This window comes from Argiope bruennichi, chromosome X2 (genome assembly GCF_947563725.1).
Source record: "Argiope bruennichi chromosome X2, qqArgBrue1.1, whole genome shotgun sequence".
In the NCBI taxonomy this organism is placed as follows: Eukaryota; Metazoa; Arthropoda; class Arachnida; order Araneae; family Araneidae; genus Argiope; species Argiope bruennichi.
The window spans coordinates 16,947,768-16,959,867 of record NC_079163.1 but is presented as its reverse complement, the minus strand read 5'-3'; the positions used below and the strand labels follow the sequence as shown (position 1 = coordinate 16,959,867).

General features: G+C 30.2%; 1 protein-coding gene across 4 annotated transcripts in view; it reads right to left on the bottom strand.

Annotated features, from left to right (window-relative positions):
- LOC129959967 (muscleblind-like protein 2) overlaps positions 1–12,100 on the bottom strand; it is a 463,947-nt gene that overhangs the window by 50,708 nt on the left and 401,139 nt on the right. For all 4 annotated transcript variants that reach the window (XM_056072902.1, XM_056072901.1, XM_056072904.1 and 1 more), the window contains exon 3: positions 386–583. In XM_056072902.1, coding sequence (XP_055928877.1) covers positions 386–583 — 198 coding nt within the window. The remainder of the gene's footprint in view (positions 1–385; positions 584–12,100) is intronic.

The window sequence follows — 12,100 nt, the reverse complement described above, 5'->3', positions numbered from 1 at the left end:
GTAACCAGTTTTAACTGTAAAGAACTTTCCCTTCTCACCACCAGGGGTTTGTTGACTTCCTCTCGTTTTGGCGGCAACCAACGAACGCGTTTTATACTCTTCTAACTTGTAAATATATTTTTAATCATGTAACATTTAATCAAGTAACTATTAAAATAATCTTAAAGATAAGTTCCCCGTGTTAATGAGTCATAGTCACTGAACCTGCCACTAGTTAGATATTTGAGATTTTCAGCTGCAGATGGAGACAACAACACCAGTATGTTATCAAAAGAGATTCCAACCAACAAAACAGAGGTAAGCGATTTTACTTGCCTATGATTTAGAGATTGTTCGTGTTGGAATACATCTTATCTAAGAAACTAATGTGTGCATTCTGACTTACCTCCAATCTATCAGTCCGAGGAACCTTCTGTGTGACTATGGGAGTGTGCACAATGGAGGTCAACTGGGGCGGCGGCGGAGGAGCTGCCAAATCTGCAGGCATCATTCCAGCAGGAATCATGGTACTGGGGCTCAGATAAGGACTGAAGGACGAAGCTGTATGCCCAGCCAAGGCTGGCATATAAGGAGCTGTTGAAGCCTAAAGAAGGAGAAAAAAGATTATATGAAAAATTACCAATAGGACAATACAAAAAATATTCTAAATTTTTTTTGTTAAATTAAAATAATCGAGATAACCTGGATAAACCAAGAGTGTTCTGATTTTTTATTCCTCCCGTTAATATTAGATTTTCGACCTGTTAACCGGATATGACGAAATACTTCAAAGCAAAATCAGTTGAATATATGTTAATTACTCGGTAAACATGTTAAAAGTTCACCTAAATTTATTTTTAAATTTAAAAAAAATACTTTTTTTATCATCCACTTTTTGTAGATTTTAAGGCATTACAGAATTCATGATTATAAATATTATGAAATTTAAAAATTAATATTTCTGAAACTTACTACTAGATACGCCACCTGCATGAAAAAAAAACATTAAATAAATATATTAACTGACAAATAAGAATTCAAAAATTGTATTGTAATTGAGAAAAAATAAAAGGTACAAAATTTCAGATTTCAAACATATCAGGAAGGGAGTAAAAAAAATCCATCTTTATTTAATTTGAAATATTCTGAAATGTTAATTGAAGAATTCTATTTATCAATTCAACTATTCAAAGAAAATGATCTTTCTATTTTACAGAACACAGGAATTTTAATATCATAATTGTTCTGAATAATATTTGTATATATTTACATATTACAGTGTTGAATACTATAAATTTTTTTATTGGTGTTTTGACTGCATAGGTTAATACCATTATCGTTTGGTGGCTAAATGTGGTGTAATGGAGTGAGAGACAGTTGCAATGAATACATCTTGGAATTTAAAAGAAAATTTCGGTTTTTGACACTTTTTTCTCTGTTATAAATATCAATCCCCCCCCCCGTCCTCCCATTTCAATATCTACAGCGCTCCGAACTGAAAATTGGTTATTTTAATTGAATAAAAAATTATAGCAGCACCACTGTATTTGATTTGCTGACAGGTGGTGTTCTTGTTAAGCATTTGGTTCGTAAATTGTAAAAGAAAGAAAATTGATTCAATTCTACTCGTTTGTTTAGTTTATTCGATATATTAAAAGTTTTAAAAAATACTTATAATAATGATATTCAATATTTATAACTGTGTTCAATTTAATAATATTTTTTTGTATTTATTGCTTTATATACTGTCAGCAAAACAGACCATCTGTTATGCAAGACTCAATGTTTTAAAAGGAATAATGTCAAGACAAAACCAATACTCGTGGTTATGTCTGACTTACATGCCAATTTTTAAAAAAGTCAATAATAAAGATGAAATAAGTAATCAAAATGAATAGTATTAAAAGGTTAAGACAATGACAAAATGTATACTTTTGATTATAAAGCTGGGTTTTCTTTCTATTCTCAGCGCCTATTAAAATAATTAATCTTCTCGTAAATTTTCTTGTACATCCATTTGACGTGACTTTAGAGTATACAAACCTATTGAACTAAACAAAATTTCACGTATTTTCATTCGAAAGATCAGGCCTTAAATTTTCTCAAATGTTATTCAACCGTTTTAACCTTATGTTTTACTTATTATTATTAAAGAAGTAGAGATTTCTCGAAAGCTAGTTTTTCTCTATCACGTGCCATATGGAATAGCTCTTTTTTTTTCCCACACTGAATCTATGATACAATAAAGCATTACTAAAATAACTTTGTATACTTGTTCGAAGCTACGAATCATGTATTAGGGATTTTACGGGCTTTAGAAATCCTTTACATAAAATCTTTAATTCACTGTCTTGCATTTTAACTTAGCAGCTTAATTATTAATTTTCTATATATGGATGGGTTAAAGCTACAGTGGTGCAAGTTGCATTTACTTTATTTCCTAGAAATTAAAGTATTGCAAAAGATATTGCCATAATTAGGAAAAAAATATTGTAATTTTATCATTTTAGGAGTTTCTCAGATTTAAATTCAACATTGGATTTGTGCATCGGTTACGGTTTTATTTTCATTTATTTTTCAAAAAAAGAAAAAAAAAATGACTTGCATAGCTATAACTTTAAACCGTCCATATATTTATTCCATAGAAGGTTCAAATAACTTATTACCTAATATTATTTACATGTTTAAAAAATGAATGATGAAACTTTACTCGCTTAGATGTGCAAAGAGGGAAAAATATGTGTACTATTTTTTTTTTAAATCTAATTCATCTGAACAGCAAAGAAATGGAATTCTAGAAGAAAGCAGATTATGCAATCGATACCATTTCTTATATATATTATTTTTGCACAATATGTCCCCCATCAATACCATCTTCGATTTCGCTAATTTTTTTTCGTTAATATTTAATTCTCAATGAAAGATACCGTATGGTACAAAGTTGGTAGTAACAAAAGACGGTAGTTCCCAATGTAAGTACCCGTAAATAATGGCCTGTACTTTTGCACATAATACAGTGTATGTTCTTCCATTGTTTAGGTATTTTTTATTCATCGCTCCATGACAACAAAAAAAAAATTATACTGAATGTAATATAAATTTTATTGCCATTATTAATTCATATCATCTGAATGGAAAATACGATGGCCAAGAATGTATTAAATGAAAATAACAAGGTGTGGCTAAAAAAATAATATGAAAATACATTTTCCGTTCCTAACTATTATGTAATCTAAGAAACTAGCGCTTTTCCCATTTCAAATATTAATTTGCCCGGTGCAGCATTAAAACCGAAATTTCGAATGAAATGAGCAAGTCTTCCATTACAATCACAAATGATGAGCAAAAAGTGCCTTGTTGACTCGAGCCCAACTCATTTGCAAGCGAAGCGAGCTCTGATGAAAAGTTGGTGAGCCTGCAAAATAAAGGCCGGGATGGGAAAATAGATTAGGAAGAAGAAAAGAATCATTATATGCGTTGACGCCTTCAGTAAATGCTGCTGCCTACCACTTCCTTTTTTCCTCGGAAACAACTTTTTCTTTCTGCTGTACACCCATTTCTTCCTTTTAATCAGGGGAATTCTTTTCTATCCCTGTACAATAGGTCGAGTTGGGCGGTGGCCATTGCCGTCGAATTTGTTTGACTCCTTATCTTTCTTTTGGATTCCCTATTTCGGTCAGGTACGCTTCTTGTCAGCGCCATCGTAAAATTGGAATCCTCTTCCCATTAGAACGAGACGATAAATCTTCGTTGCATTTGGTGACGCTCCGTGGTTTCCGATTCGTTTTCACGAAAAAGAATTCCAAGAGCCGAATGCGAGGAATTTTTTACCATATGCGAATAAATCTTCAAACGCTGAATCGCTGGTGGGCTAGATATGCAATGGTTCCTTTGTCATACCCACTGTATTGAAGACAAAAAATCAAAATGCCCTTATATATATATTACTTTTTATGCTTAAACACTCAAAATTTCGGATTCAACTCCTTTCGTTGCTTTAGTTTTTCTAAATAACGGCCATCTATTCAAATGGAAAGAATACTTTGCGCAAAAGTATTGTATGAAAAATTCTAAACTGCCGAATCTTGAATGAAATACTGCAATGGCTTATCATCGCGTATAAGATCGCTGAAAATGTACCATGCAAAGTCATGTTTTATATATTTAAATAAAGGATGCTAATAATACAAAACGTCTAATGAATCTTATTAAAATTTAGAATTCAGCCGGTTTTGTTTCGGCTTTGCAATTTGACTTTCCATTATTCACTCTCTATTAAAAACCAAAGGATCCTTTAAAATTCTGGTCTAAACTCGCTTCGCAACTTTTCTGAAATTTGAATTTTTTTAAACTAAGACTTAAAAATTCTCTCCAAATTCGAAAGACTTTCGCACAAGAGTTAAATTAAAATGCTGAATCACTAACAATCTGCACAGCGATGATTAAATTAATTAATGAGCAGTTTAAAAGCTCATTTTATGTATTTAGATAAAATATGCTTAATATATACAACGGCAAGTGAATCTTAATGAAATTTCAGATTCAGCCAGATTCCCTATGTGAATTTTCATTATTCGCAAATATAATTAATTCGGCGAATTTTATTAGTTTCAGTTTGTTCGTGTTTTTTGGCGCAAAAAACACCTTTTATTATACTGCGCCAGACTCATTGTATTAAAAGATTTTTTCAGTTTATTATAAAAGATGAAATGGAAACCTAATTCTAATGAATAAAATGAAGAAACTAATGTGATCATAGAATGAAAAAAGAAGATACGGATGCATTATGAGTAACATAAGGAAATAAAAATTTAAAGACATAAAACGTATACATCAATCATTAAAAAAAAAATCGGATTGTAGTAATTTCTTTCCAATTTGGTTTATTTAAATACATATGCAAATTCTTTAACTGTTGAATGCAAATGTGATGCTAAATAAAATATATAGAAAATGTATAAACATTATAAAGAAAAATGACAAATGAAATGTCAGTTCGAAATAAGAAGAGATTAATAAATGTCAAAACGAAACAAAAAACATTGTTGCATTTTTTATGTCATTATTCATATCTATTTCTCTATCTGTAATGATGAAAAATTGACAACAAATCAATTATTGCTAGACACAATGTTCCTTTTCCAACCATCCTGACATTTGATTTCATCTAGAAGGTTGATAGATACTTTCATTGATTGTAGGATTGATAGTGGACATAGGATTGATTAGCAGCGAAAATACTAAAGATTTGAATAAACCTATGTATGACTTAAGATATGGTAAAAAATAATACACATACATAATTATCCTTCAGACATTAAAGAAAAGAGAATGAAATCTGGATATGCGCATTTGCCTGACTAGCAGCATCAGTACAGGATATAATTAAAAAGCCATCAGAAAGTCAGAACAAGTTATCCATCAATTCAAATGTGCATTTTACTGCTTGCAGGTCTTTGACTTAAAACGCTTCATGTATCAACTAGAATAAACAGATAACTATCTAACTGTGGAATATTCAAGCACATTTCAGCAAACTCTAGTTGAACATCTCTATTTTTAGAGCTGTAATGAAAATAAATGGCTAACATTTAGGCTTCCTCAATATTTGCTTGGCGAAATGTTTCAACCCAGTGTTTAACATTTCGTGTTAGTTTTAGAAACCTAACAGGAGGCAATTTAAAACTACTTAACAATTGTATCTACTGTGTTTTAAAATAGCAACAACCAACTAAAAGAGCTAGCTATAAAAATGTTAACTACCTACTAGCTAACTTAACTTGCCAAGAAATGCTTTGGCAACGTCAGAGAAATCTTCCAAGAAAGTTTCATCGGTATATTCGAGCCTTTGCTGGAATTCAACGCGAATTCTAGAACAGGAATAACAAAGATAAATTTATACTTTTAATTTTGGATTGGAGAATAAATAGGCATCGAACAGTTGCTGTTCCCTGTTTGTAAATATTTATAGTGATCACAGACGCAACAGAGATGCGATTGTTTCTGTCCAGCACTACACCAGCCAAAATAATAAAAATAGCCTAAATCTAAATAAAAGGCAAAAAGGTTTTAACAACATTTAAAAGATTCTCAGAGATTCTCTTTCTTACAGAAAGTAAATTTTAACTTATAAATTCTACAAAAATTTCACGTTTTTATTTCTTAAATTAATAATAAAAGGTATTTATGAAAAAAAAAATACTTAAAAATCACGCAATAGGTGTGAGCAGTTAATTTTTAAATACATGTGCAGTAGTCTTTTAGATATACGCTAAGGAAGAGAATAAATAACCGTGGAAAATTTTGGAAACTTTCTACACATTGGAAAGACGGAGAGAACTTTTTATTTTTTTAATGAATTTAAATGTATTGAGCTCTACAAGATATAGCTGGAAGACGTTTAAGTTAACGTTATCTGAAAATTTTATTTTTTAAAAAGAATATCAGCATTCACGTTTGCGGTTCTTAGAAACGGCTAATACAAGAATACTAGGTGAAAAATGGTTTCATAGTTTATTTCTAGAGGCATCTTTATTTTTATATAACTGGTAACTTTTGTACAAATTTTTGATATCGTTAAAATATTATCAAGTATACTCAGCACTATGAAAGGTAAGTTATTCAACCACCAGGAGAAAATGGTATTTTTGTCATACCTCAACAATATGTTCATAATAAAAATTTTCCTTATCGACATTTCTTTTATGATCTTACTCTTGATAACTTTACATTTGTAGTGCTGGCATATTTCCTTAACTTACACAATAAGAAACATTTTATACGATCGTTCAAAAATTATTTTTCATTCCATTCGCAAGTTCTCTCTCTCCATTTGCATTTAATGGATTCAGCACTTAAGCTGTGAAGAACAGAAAACAGCTTATTTTAAATTTTCAGCCGAAATTTTATAAATTACTTATACAGAAAAGATAGGAGATTCTCGAATATGTTATTACATTCATTTTATTACAGTATTCTATAGTTTATACTTATGCTATATATCAGTAGCGTTATTTCACTTGATACAAAAAAACTTATTATGAATAAATCTATGATTCTTTTTGCTATGTAATCCTCAAAGATATAAATTTCTAAATAACAGAATGTATCAGGAAATAAATGTGCTTCAATTCGCTTTATTGGATAAATAATAAAGATGTGAAAAAAAAAACAAATTCTAGAATCACCTATTATCTAACAGTGATGATATAAGAAAGGTTTTAGTACATCTAGTTAGATGTACTGGAACATCTAGTGTATTGTATCATCAAAATAATGCTAAAATTTAAATTGCGAAAGATCATCTATTTACTTAAAATGCTCCCATAATTATTTCAATAAACTCAAATTTTATCGTGAAAGAGACACCTTTTATTTAGAAAATAATATTTATATGCAGCGATTCTGCAAAGAGGAGAAAATACTTTATAGATAGCTACAAAGAACATCATTCATTAAAATATATTATGTAATCTATAACTGCATGCACGTTGGCATAACAAAAACGTGCACGTTGGTTTAAAAGTGCAGAATTAAATATCAAACGCATTAGTAGAGTATGCAAAACAAATAAATAAAAAGGGCAATAATTATTTCTCGCACGAACTAAATATTTATCTCATGATTTCACGCCATTATTGGAACCTATTCACGAAGCTCTATGAACTTCGTCAACGTAGAAAATACCTAGCATTGCTGACTTCAAACATTTCTCTCCGCCAAACTGGGCAACCCGTTGGTTCCTTAAAGGCAGCAACCCTACAAAGGGGCCGGAGTCCACGAAACTTGTGAGGAATTGTGATGCAGTCCAGAAGTCTGGATATAAAATAACTGGCGCCTGCCAGGCTAAATGGTATTAAAACTTGGCCGCCTTGTCGGTTTGGCGTGGTCAAGCTCTGTCGAAAACGCTCGCTAATGGACTTTGTTTTTGGTGGCCCACTCATCTGATGATGAATAGTCTGCTAGCTGTTAATAAAGATCACTCAAGCTAGTAATTAGGTAGCGGGTCACTCGATGCAGGAAGAGAAGGTTGGGCTTTTAAGAGGAAGATTTCGCCCAGCCTTTTGTGATACCAACCCAATGGGAAAGGCAACAAGTCAGAATAACTAGTTCGGATAATTTGTGTAGAACACGCTTTGTACAATCCTGAGTAATGTTTGTTCTATTTACAAACAGAATGGCCACAGGAAAGGCACGTATGAAATCATTTCAATATAAAACTGGTTTATTGAAGCGTTTTATATCATACCTGCATCTGCGTGTTTTAATTCACGGGCAGTGAAATGTTACGAAATTTCCACTAATTAAATACAATCCTATATTGCATAGATTTTGAAAGTAATTCATATTTCGCAGATTTTTTTTCCATCGCATTGGTACATTAAAATATTAAATGAAATGTCAGAAAATTATTGTGCGCTTTTTGTTGAAAACGAATTGAAGAATTTTCTTTTTAATTGCATTAATAAGTAGAACAAAAAAGAGAAAAACTAATAAAAAAAATTTTAATTGGCCTAAAATAAAAATGGTTAATTAAAGACTACATTATTCCTAGATTATATAAATTATGGATTTTAGCCTGGAAATCATAATGAAAGAGCAAAAGGTATTCAACAGGCGTCTGTAGAATTCATTGAATATGTAATAATATTTAAATATAAAGAATTTATTACAATCGCGAATTCTTATCACTATTTATTTTTAAAGGAATTAAGGAAAAAGGATCTTGTATTGAGAAAAAAATGAAAAAATTCATTTCAGTTAAGCAGATTATTTGCAATGCAAAAATAATATTTCATTTAGAGCTCTAAAAAGTTTATATCTACAAAAATATGATCGCAGTCATTAAGTTAATTTTTATAAATTTAGACCAAAAGACGGCGAATTTTTTTTAAACAAAATTTAAGGAACATCAAGTATATGTACCAAGTATTTATATCAGTATAACTAACTATTTCTTAAAGCATAAAACACAGCTATGAAGAAAAAGCAACTCAAAGCCTGCATTAAATCAGCAATACTATTGGTACACATGAAGGTTCTCGGCAAAGTCTAAACATATTTTATCAATGATCATATTCAAAAAAAAAATTCGGGAATTATCGAATCACAGCTTAACTCTTTCGTAATACAAAACATTAATTTTTTTTCTGGCGAGTAAAAATTGCCCTTTTTTCTCTATAAACGATGATAAGTTACTACAAAAAATATGGCAAACAAACGCATTTAACTGAATTTCTCTGAGAAATTATTAATTAATGCTTCATTAGTTATGCTTCATTTAATTTATGTTCTTTTATTAATAAGTACTCAAGAGTGAGAAAGAAAAAAAAATGAAGGCAACTAAAAAAGCTTTTAAGTAGAGAAACTAGGGGAAAAAAAAAAACCTTTCTTTCAGAAAAAAATGGCTTTAAAATTAGGGGAAAAAAACAGCTTTAACGACTTTAAAATATTTTTTTAATTATTATCTCATGAACACTTCTCCACTTACACTTAAACAAGTTTACGCAACTTTTATTATGTAACAAAGGGTTAAATTTTCCTCAGAAATCTGCACATACAAAATTAAAGATATATGAAGAAGGGCCGAATTCAGCTCTGTAGGAGTTTTAGACAAGGCAAATTTCGGAGCTTCGTTTCTCTTGTTCAATTTCCAAAATTAGATTTTTTTTTCGGAGCTTCCTTTTACCTGCCAAATTTCCAAAATCCGATCTTTTTTTATTGATTTTAAATTAAAGATGTAATATAAGCAAATTTTAACTAACAAATATTGTGACAAACTGAAATAATGAAACATTTGATAGCAGAACACTTTTCAGGTGAGCTGATTTCTGTATCTTGCGCATAAAGAAACAAAAATTAAAATTTTAAATATTATTTTCAAGCAAAATGATAACAAAATCTACAATTTTTTTCCACTACGGCCTTGATTCCTTTATACACAGCTTGGCAGAGCTATTGATTCGCGAGGAAATCATCTAATCGCAAAAGAAATTGGATCATACTGATCTCCAAGCGAATTTGAAAATACAAAAGAAATATTCAGAATAATATTTCTTTCCAAAATTCAACGATATTCGATTTTTGGCAGAATATGTTGGAGTTCGCGGCCTTAGTAAATAAATTAAAGCACGAAATCAAATTACAATAAATATAATGAAGGTGGGGAACCTAAGTCTTGTGCCCCCCTTCCCCCAAATGTGAAGCTCCTATGCAGTTGCTTCACCTTTAACACTTAATAATCCAGTTCTGGATAGGAGGAGCTTCAAATGTCACCCGTAGCCGTAAAGGAACATTTCTAATTTTATTACAGTTCCATAAGTAATATTGCACTTTATTTGATTCATTGATTTTGACATATAATGTATAATACGAATCCGTAAACTGTTTTTCCAAACTCCAGAGAGTACTTTCTCCGTTGATATGTCGAAATCCCTTCTTAATAATATTAAGATGATATATCTAAAAATAGAAGTTTGAAATAGAAAGTTACTTAATCATTTCCATTAATGAATTCAACTTAGTTTATCCATCTTTAGCAAGGTATTTTTCACATCGGCGCAATTAATGATTTACGCATAATATTAATAACGATTAATGATTTGCATCTTATTATGAAGCTAAAGTATATTTTTTTTTACAGAAAAGAATGCATTCATAACTTTATCCAGAATTAAAAAAGTAAAAGAATACAACAGTTCTTTGAACATATTTGTGAATTTTCTTTCAAAATTTTTTTTTTGAAACAGAGCATGTACGTTCTTTTGGACTGCTTCTGTGTCGTTATTAAAGATTATTTTTGGGAAAAGTTAAAAAAAAAACGTGAGAAGATGTGCAGAAAGCGTGAAGATAGGAGAATTTAACGCAATTTATCATTATGAAAAACGATCTTTAATTCTTTTTGGCATTCACTTAAGAGATGATCATTAGTATTTTAATCAAAATAAGTAATAATCAATTACAATTTTTCTAATAAAGGATTTTTTCTTTAAATAATATTACATACACTGTAGACAGATAGCTACAATTAAGGAACTATAGATCAGTAGATACGAGAAAACGATTTTTGTTCCTTGATAGATTTAGACTAAAAGCGATTTTTGAAACAATTTTTTTGAAGCTTTTTAGGATAATTTGCAACACGAGTGCCAAATTCGCAGTCCACAACGATTATCTTTGCGATCTAGCAAACATAACAACATCTTCCAAATTTTTCAATCGAAGTTTCGTAGCTTAAATAAAAAAAAAATTCTTACTATACAAATTTATTAAAAACAAACCTCAACTTTCGGACACCGTGGCAGACTAGAACTCTCAAAGTAAAAAAATAGAGAAGGAATACCAAGAGTTAAAAAGAAAATATTAATTTTTGGCCCTTTTTAATACTGCGCTTTCGAATTACATCTAAGTTTCTAAGTATAAAAATTTAAATTTTTGTATATATGGCACACATATAGATATTATAGACATCGACTTATTATCTTATAGACTTTGATTATATAGACTTATCTCATATTTATTTGACTCTTGTTAGCATTTGAGTTGGTTTACAACAAGTCACTCAATTGAAGCATGCTGTGAAGCTAACCTATCGATATATTTCATCAGTTTGTGGTTAGCTAACTGTAGCTTTTACCTTTAATTTATTAATATAATTCGTGTTTAAATCACCGAAAAGAAATTTCAAATATTTATTCACTCTTCTAAAATATTTTAAAAGCTCTCTTCCGCCTTTCCAATCCAATCTAGTTCTCCCTTAAAAACTCTTAATTTCCTTGATATCTCATACACTATAATAGTGGGAAAGAATAAGAGCGCAATCTAAACAATTCAGCAACGTTTTCATATAATCAGTAAGGTAGCCTTCAATTAATCCCAGGGTATACATCAACAAGTATTTTATTGGACCTTGGGGCTCCATATTCCGCACACAATCTGACAGAGTAATAAATAGCAGGAAAAGGAAATATAATAAGTATAGCTAATCTATAATATTCATCGAAAAAATGGATTCATTAGGCATTTATAAAAAAATAAGTAAAAATAGTTTATAAAAATACAAAGTAGTGTTTTGAACTCTTTTATCCTAATTCTATTTCGTTTCTGCACATGTGGAAGAGAT